Below are 18,616 nucleotides of genomic sequence, written 5' to 3' on the forward strand. Positions count from 1 at the left end.
AGGGCACATCAGCAGATTTTTCATCTTGTCGGCTTGGATATTCAAACCAGGCAGCAACCTTTTGATTACTGGCCCAATGCTCTAACCGCTAGGCTATCATACAAATCTTATCTCTCACAAACTAACGTGACCGAATTGAGAAGTGCGTTTACCCAATTGAACTTGGTTACATATAAACTCAGCAAAAAAATAAACGTCCTCTCACTGTCAACTGCGTTTATTTTCAGCAAACTTAATGTGTAAATATTTGTATGAACATAAGATTCAACAACTGAGACAGAAACTGAACAAGTTCCACAGACGTGACTAACAGAAATGGAATAATGTGTCCCTGAACAAAGGGGGGGGGGGGGGGGGGGGGGGTCAAAATCAAAAGTAACAGTCAGTATCGGATGTGGCCACCAGCTGCATCAAGTACTGCAGTGCATTTCCTCCTCATGGACTACACCAGATTTGCCAGTTCTTGCTGTGAGATGTTACCCCACTCTTCCACCAAGGCACCTGCAAGTTCCCGGAATGGCCCTAGCCCTCACCCTCCGATCCAACAGGTCCCAGACGTGCTCAATGGGGTTGAGATCCGGGCTCTTCGCTGGCCATGGCAGAACACTGACATTCCTGTCTTGCAGGAAATCAGCAGGGGTCATGGAGGGTCATGTCATGATGAGCCTGCAGGAAGGTACTACATGAGAGAGGAGGATGTCTTCCCTGTAACGCACAGCGTTGAGATTGCCTGCAATGACAACAAACTCAATCCGATGATGCTGTGACACACCATCCCAGACCATGACGGACCCTCCACCTCCAAATCGATCCCGCTCCAGAGTACGGGCCTCGGTGTAACGCTCATTCCTTCGACGATAAACGCGAATCTGACCATCACCCGTGGTGAGACAAAACCGCAACTTGTCAGTGAAGAGCACTTTTTGCCAGTCCTGTCTGGTCCAGCGACAGTGGGCTTGTGCCCATAGGTGACGTTGTTGCCAGTGATGTCCGGTGAGGATCTGCCTTACAAGCCCTCAGTCCAGCCTCTCTCAGCCTATTGCGGACAGTCTGAGCACTGATGGAGGGATTGTGCGTTCCTGGTGTAACTCAGGCAGTTGTTGTTGCCATCCTGTACCTGTCCCGCAGGTGTGATGTTTGGATGTACCAATTCTGTGCAGGTGTTGTTACACGTAGTCTGCCACTGCGAGGATGATCAGCTGTCCGTCCTGTCTTCCTGTAGAGCTTTCTTAGGCCATATACCACACCCCCTCGGGCCTTATTGCTTAAATAATATTCACAATATATTTTTTGTGAATGTACCAGTGTCTGAGAACGATGTGAAGACATGGGCTCCGGAGAAAGGGACACAAGCCCTAGACGGCTGCTGAGGAACCATGGACCTTAAGGCGGCCTGCAGGTCTTTGGGACTAAAGAAGACACACACAACGATTACCAGAACGTACACGCTGTTACACTGCATAACATTAATAAACGATCAATAATCCCCTTCATATTATAAAGGGTATTATTGATAGCTTATGAATGTTATAAAGTTTATAAGTATTATATGAATCTCCATATCTATATATATATATATATATATATATATATAGTAAATGTCCGTTTGACAGTGTTTGCACCAGAGATCCTATTCTAATTCTTAATTCAATGGTATGCACTGACATAGCAGCTTCCACTTATTGAGGCAAGCATTTATAAATGCTGATATTGAGTTTCTAACAGTGTTGTGCATTGCATATGAATAGGATTTTTAGTACTTACATTACAGCATGACTGCATTATGGTCAAGTATACACACATATTTTTGTGACACATACCTTTATAGGGCATTGGGAAATAGCTCAATACTAATTTCCCTAAAGGGCTATCTTTGTCATGTTGTTTAGGCAGTGTAAATTGCTCATTAGTAAAAGTTATTAAATTAGACATACCTTGAAGCTTCAGTGAGGCATCTCCAGAACCGTTGTCTGCCCCAATCTCCTGTGAGCAATACAATAGATCCACAGTAACAGTATTACTCAGCTTCACCTCAGCTTGTTCAGAACACATATTGATGCAGATGGTGGCACATTTGTTTGAATGCTCCATCATTGTAATGTATAGTTTTCATGAGAATGCCTGATGTAGCCTAACATGTAATAACTGTTGTGCCAGTTATGTCACGTCATTGCTAGGCTTCCCCAGAAAACCTGTGAAGAAGCATGACATTTTAGTAAAGTTCTTTAGCTTTGTAGCCACTGTAATGCAAACCGGCAATGTGACATATCTTATCATAAGTTGTCATTACATGTGAAATGAAGTGTTATTATGCAAATATGCCTGACTATACCTGCCTAGGGAGGTCTCGCTCATACTCCTGCAGAACCTTCTCTTCATTGTCCTCAATGGAAGGTGGCTCGTTTGAGGGCACATACTCCACCAGAAATAGCTTGTTGACAATGGCACTCTCTCGACCACCTTATAAACATAAGGTCAGTTTCAGTCATCAATTATCCATAATAGCAATTCTAATAATATAACAGCACCAGACATGGATCAATTAAGTCAAGTATTTAGGGTATCCCTGCTTGGACTATTATGTTAATTCCATGGTACAGGGAAAACAAAATCTTATTTGACCCAGGACTGAATGGCAATGAAACAATAAATGTTTTTGTGTGATATGTTTTTGTAGAATCCTTTCACAATTCAACCTGGTAATAGCCAGAGCTTTGACTGACACTTTGTCCTCGGGTAAGCATATTGGTCTGCTATACTTCAAAGTGCTGTTCTCTCCAAACCCTGGTTTTGTACCATCCAGAGTGTGGTAGATAGTGACATCTGAGATATCTAGGCAGCAATATATGTTGTTTGTCAAAAACCTTTGAATCTAGAGCAGATGTAATCAGTGCATTGTGGATATCATACAAAAAAACTATGAAACAATGTTAAAACAATATTCAAACATAAATGCGGTACATACAATATATTAATGTATGCACTAGCATCCTCCACACATTATGGATACACGCATGATTTGATCTCAACGGGAGTTGTGGTGTCTATCTCATGCTTGGCTTTACCAGGAGGGGGATTCGAATCGGTATGAGAGGCACCACAATGCAACCGGATGTCATGTTTTGTCACTGACATGATGTCAGCTGGTCCTTTTGTGGCAGGGCTGAAATGCAGTGGAAATGTTTTTTTGGGGATTCAGTTCATTTGCATGGCAAAGAGGGACTTTGCAATTAATTGCAATTCATCTGATCACTCTTCATAACATTCTGGAGTATGCAAATTGCCATCATACAAACTGAGGCAGCAGACTTTGAACATTTATATTTGTGTCATTCTCAAAACTTTTGGCCACGACTGTGTAATACCTGAACTAGCTACTGTAATGAGCTTCATCTACTAGTTAGACAAGCTACCTAGCTACACCAATCATAATTTATGAGTAAGCAGTAAGACATTTATAGATTAATTTATAGTAAATCTGATGTCCTGACTAGCTAGGTTGCTAACTAACGTTAATGTAATGTTATATTATACTCTGACGTTTTCAAAGGATAAAGGCGCTCTGTCAACAGTTCCCTCATGGAATAACAGACCAGGTGATCCAGAATGACATGCCTAATTTGGAGGCTCAACAGAGAGCCATGGCCATCAACAGACTACTGTCATTGGTAAGTGGTACAGGTGCAGCCTGGGTGCCAGTCTGTTTCTGCTCTCTTAACGACTCCTTATGTAATTGTCATGGCAAACATGTTTGGCTTGACAATGAGAAAGGCGTTGACAAGATCACAAACAGGAGTTTGTGATCTCACTGTCATGGGTATGTTGAGTAGATTTGTACATTAGGGTTGGGCAATATCAGCCTTTGTTCCATCGTGATTATGTACTTAGAAAATGCCTACAACTTAAATTTGTGTATTTTTGAAAGTGGCAACTTTTTAGGACAATTTCTTAGGCTATACACCGTTTAAAACTAACTGGTCTTAAAGCTTTTGCGATCGGCCTGGTAGGAGGATATACTGTTGGGCCAATTCGCATGGAGCGATTAAGCTGGCCTGGCATGGTTAACTTATTTCTTAGTAAGCGTTGCTCAACTGTAGGCACAAACAACAGTGGTCTATAGAAAAACTGTCTTTAAAAATCCATAGGGATTTTTCAAAACAGTTTTTCGATAGACCACTGTTGTTTGTCTTTCAAATGATGAATCCCCTACATTATGTTTTGAAGCAATTCAAACAACTTTCTGAAAGGGAACTCCGTTAGATTAATTCACTGTTCCATTGCATGAAAGCCAGAATGCATAAAACTGAAAGTGTATGTACGCCTATAGCCTAAAGTTGTATTCCTATTGATGGGAAAAATATATATATTTTTTTAAATGGGTAGACACGGGTTAGTTAAGGAGTGTGCATTAGCAAATAGGAATATAGGCAGTTTACTCAGAATGTCCACCAATGCGCTTTCCTGCTGAGGGCTTCCTGACTGCACTTTACTGCCAATCAAGTTGAAATAGATTAGGCTATTGTCTGTCACATCACAATGTTGTTACCAATGATGATAACTGTCAATTATCCTCAATAAATGATACTGTCATAATATGCATTGAATGATAATGTTGTCATGACCTCATGTTCATGTTGGTCAGTAACAAAAACATAAGGGTAAAGAACATGATGCATGATAGATCCATGTGTTCATTAATGATCAAATTGTCCAAACATTGGCTCAATAGTTCGATGGGAATGTTGTAACCAAGTTGAATTTTGTGCACACAGGGTCAGTTGGACCTTCTACGAAACAGCTCAGGACTTCTATACCGCATGAAGGATGCTCAGACAGCAAGGTAAATCTCAGCATGGTCGTTAAACATTTAACAATGTTTTTTTTTTAAGGAAGCCTTTAGGAAGGACTTTTATTTCTGGATGATTGGGAACTTTTACTGTGTTTATTATGTCCCAAAGCAAAATGAAAGGCTCCGACAATCAAGAGAAGCTGGTCTATCAGGTCATTGAGGATGCAGGAAACAAAGGTAGGAATTTCAGAGGTGTCCTGTCCAGACAACCCCTTAGCCCCTACACCCTTAGGTAGCCTACATGGGTAGAGCAGACGGAATTGGGTAGGTATAAGCAAATGCTTCACCTTTCCCTCTGATAGGCTAGGTGACATTTTCCGCATATTGTTTACATCTTTTCAATCCTCTCAGATCTACTCAAGTGATAGGGGGTAAGAGATGGGTGTTGTCTTTGGATGGGGCCATCAAGTCCATTCAAACCTGGCCAGCTCACCCAGTTCACACTTGACACTTCACAGTACCCACCACCACAACATTATTTTCCGTTATTGTATTTCTTTGTGAAATGTTCTTTCCATTTGTATATTCATGAACTGTCCTCTTGCTTTCACACAGGGATCTGGAGTAGGGACATTAGATATAAGAGCAACCTTCCTCTGACAGAGATCAACAAGATCCTCAAGAACCTAGAGAGCAAGAAGCTGATCAAGGCTGTGAAATCAGTGGCTGTGAGTCAAGTTCCAAACACTAAAATATTCTAAAATACATGTTTTAAAAACCACAAATATGGTTGAATCAAGAAAAGTACCACTTAATAATATGAATGCATCAGCAGTCATGCTATACAAACTCTAAGTGTTTAGTCTCACCTATAATGAGTTATTGTTGTTTGTCCAGGCGTCAAAGAAGAAGGTTTACATGCTATACAACCTGCAGCCAGACCGCTCGGTGACTGGGGGAGCCTGGTACAGTGACCAGGACTTTGAGTCTGAGTTTGTGGAGGTTCTCAATCAGCAGTGTTTCAAATTCCTTCAGAGTAAGGTGAAGGGTCCACTGAATGGGAGTGGGACAAATGTCTTACAATGGACAAGTCACAGAAATTAAAAGGGTGTGTTCTGTAGTGTAACTGTTTGGAAATAAGTTACTAATGAACTGATATGAGCACGTCAATGTTGGGAACAGTGTGAAGCATGCTTCAATCTAATAGATTATGCCATAAAGAAAATCCATACGGCTTCTGGGGCACTAGCATTTGTTTTGGAATGCACCCTAAAATTCTTCCAATTCTAAATGCAGGGCTGGTTGACATAGCCAGAAACAACTCTGGCTCCTAGTTATAGGCTATCTGGTAACCAAGAGTTTATTAGGACATCATTTCTATGGTCATGTTGGTTTGTTTGTGACCCTCTAGGCCGAGGTGGCGAGGGACAGCAAGCAGAACCCCATGGTGCAAAGAAACAGCTCCTTCGCCACCTCTCACGAAGTGTGGAAGTATATTTGTGAACTCGGAATCAGCAAGGTGAGATTCCTGCTGGCAACATTTTGTTCGGTTTTGACCGCAATTTTGTCACAGTTTTTGCCGATAACGGCCAAAGTTGTCAAGACCAGGGTGGAATCCTCCACTGGTTGGTGAGGACTGGGGCATAATTGTCCACATTACTATTTTCACACTATTGACCAAACATAGCTGTACTGTCTCCACTGGCCTGGTTATGAATCTGCCATAGTTGCAGGTAATGGGCTGGAAAGGTCCATGCAAAAAGAAAATATCAGAGCAAACAAAGTATTGTAACGACCCTGGGTTTATAAGCGTGGATATCGACTCTGCCGCTCGAGCATGCTTTTGCGGCACAGTCGATAGCGCGCTGGACTTTGGACTAGAAGGTTGAGGGTTCGAGACTTGCTCCCTGCTGTTTCATTACAGTATGGTTGGTACTTTGTACAAATAAGGTGAAAAGGGTACAATGTGAGGGGTCAAATGTAACAACTGTCAGCATACAGTTGCTATGTACAGTTGAAGTCGGAGGTTTACATACACCTTAGCCAAATGCATTTAAACTCAGTTTTTCACAATTCCTGACATTTAATTCTAGTAAAAATTCCTTGTCTTAGGTCAGTTAGGATCACCACTTAATTTTAAGAATGTGAAATGTCAGAATAATTGTAGAGTGATTTATTTCAGCTTTTATTTCTTTCATCACATTCCCAGTGGGTCAGAAGTTTACATACACTCAATTAGTATTTGGTAGCATTGCCTTTCAATTGTTTAACTTGGGTCAAACATTCTGGGTAGCCTTCCACAAGCTTCCCACAACAAGTTGGGTGAATTTTGGCCCATTCCTCCTGACAGAGCTGGTGTAACTGAGTCAGGTTTGTAGGCCTCATTGCTCGCACACGCTTTTTCAGTTCTGCCCACAACTTTTCTGTAGGTTTGAGGTCAGGGCTTTGTGATGGTCACTCCAATACCTTGACCTTGTTGTCCTTAAGCCATTTTGCCACAACTTTGGATGTATGCTTGGGGTCATTTTCTATTTGGAAGACCCATTTGCGACCACATAATTTTGCTTCCTCATGATGCCATCTATTTTGTGAAGTGCACCAGTCCCTCCTGCAGTAAAGCACCCCCACAACATGATGCTGCCACCCCCGTGCTTCACGGTTGGGTTGGTGTTCTCCGGCTTGCAAGCCTCCCCATTTTTCCTCCAAACATAAGGGTGGTCATTATGGCCAAACAGTTCCATTTTTGTTTCATCAGACCAGAGGACATTTCTCCAAAAAGTACAATCTTTGTCCCTATGTGCAGTTGCAAACTGTAGTCTGGCTTTTTTATGGCGGTTTTGGAGCAGTGGCTTCTTTCTTGCTGAGCGGCCTTTCAGGTTATGCTGATATAGCTCTCGTTTTACTGTGGATATAGATACTGTTGTACCTGTTTCCTCCAGCATCTTCACAAGGTCCTTTGCTGTTGTGCTGGGAATGATTTGCACGTTTCGCACCAAAGTACGTTCATCTCTAGGAGACAGAACACATCTCCTTCCTGAGCGGTATGACGGCTGCGTGGTCCCATGGTGTTCATACTTGCGTACTATTGTTTGTACAAATGAACGTGGTACCTTCAGGCATTTGTAAATTGCTCCCAAGGATGAACCAGACTTGTGGAGGTCTACAATTTTTTTTCTTCTAAGGTCTTGGCTGATTTTATTTGATTTTCCCATGATGTCAATCAAAGAGGCACTGAGTTTGAAGGTAGGCCTTGAAATACAGCCACAGGTACACCTCCAATTGACTCAAATTATGTCAATTAGCCTATCAGAAGCTTCTAAAGCCATGACATAATTATCTGGAATTTTCCAAACTGTTTAAAGGCACAGTCAACTTAGTGTATGTAAACTTCTGACCCACTGGAATTGTGATACAGTGAATTATAAGTGAAATGATCTGTCTGTAAACAATTGTTGGAAAAATTACTTGTCATGCACAATGTAGATGTTCTAACCGACTTGCCAAAACTATAGTTTGTTAACAAGACATTTGTGGTGGTTGAAAAACGAGTTTATGACTCCAACCTAAGTGTATGTAAACTTACAAGTTCAACTGTATTTCCTATGGAGGTTGTAAGTCTGAATATTGCACTTTGTGCAGGTCGACCTGTCTATGGAGGACATTGAGACTATTCTGAACACGCTCATCTACGACGGCAAGGTGGAGATGACCATCATCGCGGCCAAGGAGGGCACTGTGGGCAGTGTGGACGGCCAGATGAAGCTGTACAGAGGGGTCAACCCTATCATCCATTCCACAGGCCTGGTCAAGACGCCCTGTGGCCTCTGTCCGGTGAGCCCCCCTTCACAGGCAATAGCAGCCAAGTGGCTCCGTTTCAATATCCATACCAGCGTATCACTTGGTATTAAACATTGCAATCGGGATATACACAGAGGGTACAAAACATTAGGAACACCGTTTTCCATGACCGACTGACCAGGTAAACGCTATGATCCCTTATTGATGTGACTTGTTAAATTCACTTCAATCAGTGTCAATGAAAGGGAGGAGACAGGTAAAAGAAGGATTTCCAAGCCTTGAGACAATTGAGACATGGATTGTGTATGTGTGCCATAGGTTTTTCATGCTCAACAGTTTCCTGTGTGTAAAGAATGGTCCACCACCCAAAGGACATCTTGACAACTGGGAAAGCATTGGAATCAACATGGCTCTCTGTGGAATGCTTTTGACACCTTGTAGAGTCAATGACCAGATTAATTCAGGCTGTTCTGAGGGCAAAAGGTGGGTGCAACAATATTAGGAAGGTGTTCCTAATATTTTGTACACTGTGTATAACACCCAAAACTACATCACTAGTGTTGCGGTTTCCTTCATTAGCGTTGTTTATAGTTTGCAGCAAACAGAGGCACGAATTAAAAGCACCAGCCACTTTATCAGTTGAGAAAGCTTCAGAGACACGTGTAGAAAACACATAAACACACATGCCCTGTATAGTTTGGCCGTAAGTGGTATGCTAGTGTGGACATTGGAGAGCCCAGTCACTCGTCAAATACTAGAAAGGCATGTTTTTGACCTAGGGCTGGGCAGAATGAAAGAAAGGAGACCTGCAGATTTCTGATCCTAAGTGTTTTACCAATTCTATTCAAAGTACTTCACCTGTAGCCAGATAGCCAGCAGGAAGTGCTAGAAAAAGGGAAAGTAAGTATTATGTAGGTTTGATAGTGCAGGATTCTTCCAGGAGTGTACACTTATTTATGTCTCTTCTCTTAGGTGTTTGATGACTGTCACGAAGGAGGTGAGATATCCCCCTCTAACTGTGTGTATATGGCAGAGTGGCTGAACTTTTGACCAGTGACTTGGCTTGTATAGTTTCTCTGTGGAGAAAATTTCATGTATAGTTTTTTTTCTAGCAACCTTTGATGCATCTGAATATATTTTTTATTTATACAGGGCTTAATAAATATTTTAAGACCGATTGAGAATGTCTACTCTCAATTGTATCCTGCCGCTACATTTTCATCTAGCACATATGAAAGTGTTGAAGATGGACAGGTTTTGCAAAAGCAAATCCTTTTGTGCTGGAAATAAACAGATTGTTTTACTTCTTCAGCACACATGATATGTCACAGCATTGCAATAGCCTAAATCGTTTTGTCAGACAGCGTTTCAAAATGAACCTTCTTAGCTTCAAAGGTCAAGTCAGTCATTTTAGTAGACACCGTTATCTATAGCAACTATAGGGCATTTAAGTAAAACTAAATCACAAATTCAAGGTTTTACCTGCAATATCTGCAAAATCTAGCCCAGAACTAAAATCGTGCATCATTTTGTCAGATGCTCAATTAGGTTCTGGGGAGTGATGTAAGAGAAAAGACACTAGCAAAGTCTCACCAAAAACACTGAAGAGGGTAATATCTCAAACTAAAGCTGTTAGTGTAACGTGTTTGCAATCCAAATGTGTGTCTGCAAGAACAGATCACTAGAGGCAACTCTTATAGACTGAGCGTTATGACGATGCTACAAAACCCTTGTTTACAGATTGAAGGGTAGTGCTTCAGACAACCCCATGCTTGTAATCTTGGAAGATTGTTGGGAATAGGAAGTATCTCAGAGGGCTTTTTGCTCAGATCCACAGGGATCTGGTTAGGCTGACTGTGGTATGTTCCTTCATGACTCTGAAGGCCTTATGTGGATCTCAATCTGATTTGAAGAAAAGGAGTGGTATGATGTAGATAATTTGGGTACACTAGATCACTGTAATCAGTTTTATTCCTGTTTGGCCGTGTTGGATTGAAGGCTCCCAATAGCATGTGTTTTTATACATGAGTTTGATGTTAGCATGTGCAAGTGATTACCCTAATGATTTGTCTGTATGTTCTGTTAGAGCGCAAGCGCCAAGGCCAAAGTGGGCACACATGCTGTTTGTCGCAGACTTTTTGTGCTAAAACCATCAACATAGTTAAGGGATGGAAATACATAGAACTTCTGTTTTCATTAGTTATAAAAACATCATTATACAGCATTTTATTCGCAAGAAGCCAGTTTGATGGAAACTCACGGCTGTCCGTAAAATGTGCATATGGGTGAATCTTAAAATATTTGCTTGAAACTCTTTCAAACAGATGGAAACACAGGTGAATCAAAACTGCCGAGTCTTCCATAGAGCCCTCAAAGTAATGGAGCAAAAGATAAGCACGTTGATGACATTGAACTACACTTGATAAATTGGAATATCCAAACCGTAATCATAAGGGTCCACGTGAGGATTCCCCAGAGGGACACAGAGTGAAGGGAGCAACTGAACAGAGAATCGTAATTGGGCTATTGTCCTCATTGTGTGTCATATTCCAATGGCGGACAACTCTGCTGCTTTTTAAGCAGCTGCCCTCAGCTTTCTCACTGTGTCAATGAGCTCAGGGAATTGTGTTCTGGAAGTGTCCTTGTTCTATGTGCTTGTGCAGCTCAGCGCCCAAGCCCTCGGCCACAACTTTCTGCTCCTCCCAAGGCAGGAAGGGGTCATCCTTGGAGCCAAACTGAACAATGTGCCCAACGTTTCTTCTAATTTGCTCCCACTCCCCATGGCTGGCTAAAATATCCAGAGTGAAGAGATACACAGGGAGACCTAACGGATGTGTTCCAAACTGCTTACATTGCAGATCATGAGATCATTAAATTATACTTCCACATTTGCAGGGATCGGATACAGATCTGATTGGTCTCAGATCTCTACAAATGAGGAAATGGAGTTGTACATTAAACCAATTACTTCAATATGATTTACGATATGATAATCTGCACAACCTGACTGCAATATAGGCAGCCTGGGATGCGTCCACCGTTTCAGTGACTCGAGGTGGGGGATGGATAAACGACCGGTGAGTGGTGAGTTACATTAAACTGGATTTAGGAACACTATTGACTGCAGCTTTTCTGTGGCGCTCTTGTATCCCAATTCAGAAATGAACACTAGGCTAGTCTAAACACCTGGGTCCAGTTTTTCAGAATGATCTGGATTCTGTAACCCCCTATTTTGAAATCCAGGATCAGATCAACCTGGGTGATTTTGAGCAAGAAAATGGTTGGATAAGGGTAAAATCTCAACATCACAAAATCTGTATTTTCAGTGCTTTGAAAAGGCCTACACCTTGCCATGTACTGGACGGGTAATGTTACTACAGATTACTAAACTAGATGTATAAAGATATTAATATAAATGGAGCTTGCTTCTCTTATCACTTGTAAGTACATGCTTTTATTTGACCCTTCTCAATACAAGAACTGACCACATGCCTGTACTGCAGTTAATTTAACATAATGGAAATATTTAACCCTAACCTTTTTTTAATTTCTCTGAAATGTCTCTATTATAAATACCTTTATAAATCCACCCTTCCAGTGGGATCAAAATTATCCAGATTTTCCATCACTACACACCAAATGATCAGAATCACATTTTTCAGTTTTGAAATACCCAATTCTAAGATTTAATCCAATCTGAATGCTGGAATCCAATTAGAAAAGTGGCTGTTGCAGTTAATTGGAAGTGACACTGGTAAGAAATCTGTAAACTCACCACTCTCTCTCTCATCTCCCAGGTCGGAAGTATAGGCACCCACCAGAATGAGGCCAAACACTTTGTGCGTTTCTGCATACCTGCACGGTACCCCAAAGTTCGGTATAGTTGCTTCAAACAAAAAGGAAGAGAATTTTGCATGAGCAATATACTCAGTCTTTGTAATCTCTATCCTACCTCATTGCTGCAACTGCCCCAGAGCTGTGGCCAATGATGACAGTCTCCTCGTCACATTCGAGCTCCTCCTGCATGAATGACAGCTCTCTCTGGCTGTCACTAGAAAAATATAAAATACAGTACTAGCACCTGACAGTAATGAAATTGGAGGCCCAAAATGAATGGATTTAAATCCTGAACTTCATTCTACAAACCTGGGTCAGGCATGTTTCTCAACAGGCAGGTCATATACAGAATATACAGGACAGCAAGTTAACTATTAATACCTAATGAAGTATGAGTAAGTAAAGGTTGAAAATGTGCGATTCCACGCCAGGATATAAATTGGTATTTCAGATTATGGCAATTCTCATAATAGAAACTTCTTTGGGAGGAGGGATGTTTGATAGGATTTTTACATTTGTATCACAAACCATTTCTGAGAAAAGCATGATGAAAGTGGCATTTTTAGGCCCTTTTTTTAGACCTATACTTCTTGTAAGACCCTATGATCTGTGATCCGCACATGATACAGCCATTATACTCCTCAGTGTGCTCTAAAACATGGAGTATGTCCACATTTTGAAATGACATTTTTCACATACATTTATTCAACATTGAAAATATGAATATCTCAAAAGTACCCTTTTTGATATAGCTTATTGTTAGACATTGTTTGGAACAATATATTCTTCAAACCAGTCACATTTCCAGAGTGGGTGCTTTGCTACTTTTGAAGATATGACCCATAGAAATTGACAGAGGAATTTCCCTTTGAATCCATTTTCCCCATTCAATGTGCCATAACTTCAAAAGTAGCAGAGCACCCACTGAAAATGTGATGTACTTGTAGAGTATATTGTTTAAAAAATTGTCTAAAAATGTACAAAATCAAAAAAAGGGTATTTTTGAGATATTCACATTCATATTTTTAATGTTTAATAAATTCATGTGAAATGTTTTATTTCCAAATCTAGACATAGTCCATCATACTCTTCCATCATATGTCATACAAATGTAAAAAGCGTATCAAACATTCTTCCTCCGAATGAAGTTTCTATGGGATAATTGCCAGAACAATCAGAGACCCGTATCTCTTCCATGCATTGCACTTGTCAATTAGAACCCTATATGGAGGATATCCACTCATCCAAAATGCAGGGCTCTGTATAGAGCTAGCTTATGATGTGATATCTGAGGAATCTAGGCTAGTTTATAATGTGATATGTGAGGAATATAGGCATTTGTGGTAATCTGTCACCTGAATATAATAATACATTATTTGGTGTGTATTTTATACACGTGTGAATTTGATTATTTCAGAGTGAAAGAGGAGGAAGAGAATGAGGAGGATTGCAGTGGTTGGCGTGAAAGAGGAGGAGGGTGAGATGACTTTCTCATTGAAAGAAGAGCGGACTGGAGATCTTAACACCAGTGAGTACAGTATTAAAACGGGCAGAGACTTAAACTGAGGTGTGATTTTAAAGTGGCATCCCACTGAAGTTCTACACTTGAATATGTTGTTCTGTACTGTAGGAATTGTTAAATCTACACTCTAAGATGTTTAGACTATACCATCAAAGAGGGCTACCAACAAAATATGAACAATGGATCAAATGCATCCTATGCCTTTGATGTAAATATTGTAGTTAGTGATGCAATATTGTATTTAGATATGACATTTTTGGACGATACCGATGTCCGATATTTTCTTTGCCAAAAAAACAACGATACCAGTAACCAATATTTACAATTTTAGCGGCCTTTTAAGCATTTTAGTACAGTTAAATAGTTAACACACACACATGGACGCAGCGGTCTAAGGCACTGCATCTGCATCTCAGTGCAGGGTCACTACAGTCCCTGGTTCGAATCCAGGCCTTATCACATCCGGCCTGACTGCCTCACCTGGTTCACCAACTACTTCTCAAATAGAGTTCAGTGTGTCAAATCGGAGGGCCTGTTGTCTGGACCTCTGGCAGTCTCTATGGGGGTGCCACAGGGTTCAATTCTCGGGCTGACTCTCTTCTTGGTATACATCAATGATGTCGCTCTTGCTGATGATGATTCTTTGATCCACCTCTACGCAGAAGACACCATTCTGTATACTTCTGCCCCTTCTTTGGACACTGTGTTAAAACCTCCAGACGAGCTTCAACACCATACAACACTCCTTCCGTGGCCTCCAACTGCTCTTAAATGCAAGTAAAATTAAATGCATGCTCTTCAACTGATCGCTGCCCACACCCGCCCGCCCGTCTAGCATCACTACTCTGGACGGTTCTGACTTAGAATATGTGAACTACAAATACCTAGGTGTCTGGTTAGACTGTAAACTCTCCTTCCAGACTCACATTAAGCATCTCCAATCCAAAATTAAATCTAGAATCGGCTTCCTATTTTGCAACAAAGCATCCTTCACTCATGCTGCCAAACCCTCGTAAAACGGACTATCCTACCGATCCTTGACTTTGGCGATGTCCTTTACAAAATAGCCTCCAACACTCTACTCAACAAATTGGGTGCACTCTATCACAGTGCCATCCGTTTTGTCACCAAAGCCCCATATACTACCCACCACTGCGACCTGTACGCTCTCGTTGGCTGGCCCTCACTTCATATTCGTCGCCAAACCCACTGGCTCCAGGTCATCTATAAGTCTTTGCTACGTAAAGCCCCACCTTATCTCAGCTCACTGGTCACCATAGCAGCATCCACCCGTAGCACGCGATCCAGAAGGTATCTTTCACTGGTCACCCCCAAAGCCAACTCCTCCTTTGGCCGCCTTTCTTTCTGCCAATGACTGGAACGAATTGCGAAAGTCACTGAAGCTGGAGGCTAATATCTTCCTCACTAACTTTAAGCATCAGCTGTCAGAGCAGCTTACCGATCATTGCACCTGTACATAGCCCATCTGTTAATAGCCCACCCACCTACCTCATCCCCAATTTATTTGATTTTTTTTCTCCTTTGCACCCCAGTATCTCTACTTGCACATTCATTTTCTGCACATCTATCACTCCAGTGTTTAATTGTTAAATTGTAATTATTTTGCCACTATGTCCTATTTATTGTCTTACTTCCCTAATCTTACTACATTTGCAGACACTGTATATAGACTTTTCTATTGAGTTATTGACTGTACATTTGTTTATCCCATGTGTAACTCTGTGTTGTTTGTGTCGCACTGCTTTGCTCTATCTTGGCCAAGTCGCAGTTGTAAATGAGAACTTGTTCTCAACTGGCCTACCTGGTTAAATAAAGGTAAAATAAAAAATTGTCATTAATGGATTTCACCTTTGAGTTGTCTCGCGGAAATGTTCTTACTCTTTCAAGTGACTGCTCGACATGTTGACTGCTCGATCCACACAGCAGACATAGGGGGCTAGGTTAGCAATGCTGTGTTGCACGTGTAGCGCACATTTTTATGTGGTGTCATTACGTCATGTACCTAGGTTATATACAGTGCCTTGCGAAAGTATTCGGCCCCCTTGAACTTTGCGACCTTTTGCCACATTTCAGGCTTCAAACATAAAGATATAAAACTGTATTTTTTTGTGAATCAACAACAAGTGGGACACAATCATGAAGTGGAACGACATTTATTGGATATTTCAAACTTTTTTAACAAATCAAAAACTGAAAAATTGGGCGTGCAAAATTATTCAGCCCCTTTACTTTCAGTGCAGCAAACTCTCTCCAGAAGTTCAGTGAGGATCTCTGAATGATCCAATGTTGACCTAAATGACTAATGATGATAAATACAATCCACCTGTGTGTAATCAAGTCTCCGTATAAATGCACCTGCACTGTGATAGTCTCAGAGGTCCGTTAAAAGCGCAGAGAGCATCATGAAGAACAAGCAACACACCAGGCAGGTCCGAGATACTGTTGTGAAGAAGTTTAAAGCCGGATTTGGATACAAAAAGATTTCCCAAGCTTTAAACATCCCAAGGAGCGATAATATTGAAATGGAAGGAGTATCAGACCACTGCAAATCTACCAAGACCTGGCCGTCCCTCTAAACTTTCAGCTCATACAAGGAGAAGACTGATCAGAGATGCAGCCAAGAGGCAGGCCCATGATCACTCTGGATGAACTGCAGAGATCTACAGCTGAGGTGGGAGACTCTGTCCATTGGACAACAATCAGTCGTATATTGCACAAATCTGGCCTTTATGGAAGAGTGGCAAGAAGAAAGCCATTTCTTAAAGATATCCATAAAAAGTGTTGTTTAAAGTTTGCCACAAGCCACCTGGGAGACACACCAAACATGTGGAAGAAGGTGCTCTGGTCAGATGTAACCAAATTTGGCAACAATGCAAGACGTTATGTTTGGCGTAAAAGCAACACAGCTGAACACACCATCCCCACTGTCAAACATGGTGGTGGCAGCATCATGGTTTGGGCCTGCTTTTCTTCAGCAGGGACAGGGAAGACGGTTAAAATTGATGGGAATATGGATGGAGCCAAATACAGGACCATTCTGGAAGAAAACCTGATGGAGTCTGCAAAAGACCTGAGACTGGGACGGAGATTTGTCTTCCAACAAGACAATGATCCAAAACATAAAGCAAAATCTACAATGGAATGGTTCAAAAATAAACATATCCAGGTGTTAGAATGGCCAAGTCAAAGTCCAGACCTGAATCCAATCGAGAATCTGTGGAAAAAACTGAAAACTGCTGTTCACAAATGCTCTCCATCCAACCTCACTGAGCTCGAGCTGTTTTTCAAGGAGGAATGGGAAAAAAATTCAGTCTCTCGATGTGCAAAACTGATAGAGACATACCCCAAGCGACTTACAGCTGTAATCGCAGCAAAAGGTGGCGCTACAAAGCATTAACTTAAGGGGGCTGAATAATTTTGCACGCCCAATTTTTCAGTTTTTAATTTGTTAAAAAAGTTTGAAATATCCAATAAATGTCGTTCCACTTCATGATTTGTTGTTGATTCTTCACAAAAAAATACAGTTTTATATCTTTATGTTTGAAGCCTGAAATGTGGCAAAAGGTCGCAAAGTTCAAGGGGGCCGAATACTTTCGCAAGGCACTGTAGGTATGCACATCAGCTTTGACATCGGTTTTAAACTAGACATCGGGCCGATGTTGGCATTTTTAGCTAATATCTTCCGATTCCGATATGTTCACCGATATATCGTGCATCCCTAATTGTAGTTCTCAATATCCATTTCTGCTCAGCCTAAATACATGACATTTCATGAGAGAACAATTAGATTTGAAGCTCTACATCATTTGTTTTTTCATTCTCAATTGTGTTGATGGCCACCAAGTAAAAACAAAAAAAAAAGAAGATGAGACTAAATGTTCTGAAAAGACAGGTTATTAAGGGATCTGATTTGGATTGAACCTAATAGGATGTTGGATTTATCATGTGGAGGTTTCATTTAGGTCTCTCTGTTTAACTGAATACTCTGTTTTTGGCAGGAGAGAGACCAGACTCTCGCTCTGAGAGTGGGAAGAGTCCTTCAGAGGAACCAGACCTAGAGAAGCCCAAACCAGCCAGACCACATCAATGCTCCCACTGCGGAAATAGTTTTACTTGGTTAGTGGATCTGAAAAGGTATAAGCGTATACACACAGGAGAAAACCTTTACCACTGCTCTGTGTGAAAAGAGATTTTCAACATCAGTCATTACAATTGTACCAGAGAGTATACACAGGTGCAAAACCTTACCACTGCTCTGACTGTGGGATGAAGTTTGTGCTGCCAGGTAATTTGAAAAGAGACCAATTGGCACACACGGGAAAGAAGTATTACAGCTGTGATCAATGTGGGAAGAGTTTTACTACCTTCAACTCCCTGATAAACCATCAGCAAATACACACTGGAGAGAAGCCTTACCACTGCTCTGTCTGTTGGAAGAGTTTTAATCAACAAAGCAACCTGAAATCACACCAGCGGAGAGACTCAGGACAGAAGCTTCATCACTGCTCAAATTGTGGAATGAGTTTTACTACTTCTAGGGAATAAAAACAATTCACCAGCGAACACACACACACAGGAGAGAAACCTTACAGCTGCTCTGACTGGGAAGAGTTTTGCTAAATTAGATGGACTGATGGTACACCAGGGAA

The 18,616-nt window shown here is 41.3% G+C and overlaps 1 protein-coding gene across 1 annotated transcript; it reads left to right on the top strand.

Moving 5' to 3' along the window:
* The first annotated feature begins 3,596 nt into the window (after nt 1–3,596).
* LOC139424729 (DNA-directed RNA polymerase III subunit RPC6) lies at nt 3,597–9,708 on the top strand. The gene is made up of 8 exons (XM_071176835.1): nt 3,597–3,668; nt 4,773–4,840; nt 4,959–5,026; nt 5,405–5,517; nt 5,687–5,830; nt 6,201–6,308; nt 8,429–8,620; nt 9,560–9,708. The coding sequence occupies exons 1-8, from the start codon at nt 3,612–3,614 to the stop codon at nt 9,635–9,637; spliced, it is 828 nt and encodes a 275-aa protein (XP_071032936.1). The 5' UTR covers nt 3,597–3,611; the 3' UTR covers nt 9,638–9,708.
* The last annotated feature ends 8,908 nt before the right edge of the window (nt 9,709–18,616 follow it).

This window comes from Oncorhynchus clarkii, chromosome 13 (genome assembly GCF_045791955.1).
Source record: "Oncorhynchus clarkii lewisi isolate Uvic-CL-2024 chromosome 13, UVic_Ocla_1.0, whole genome shotgun sequence".
NCBI lineage: Eukaryota > Metazoa > Chordata > Actinopteri > Salmoniformes > Salmonidae > Oncorhynchus > Oncorhynchus clarkii.

Coding starts and splice junctions, on each gene's coding strand:
- LOC139424729 (XM_071176835.1), top strand. CDS start 3,612: ATGCCTAATTTGGAGGCTCAACAGAGAGCCATGGCCATCAACAGACTA. Junction 5,027..5,404: donor TGAGGATGCAGGAAACAAAG/GTAGGAATTTCA, acceptor GCTTTCACACAG/GGATCTGGAGTAGGGACATT. Junction 8,621..9,559: donor CGCCCTGTGGCCTCTGTCCG/GTGAGCCCCCCT, acceptor CTCTTCTCTTAG/GTGTTTGATGACTGTCACGA.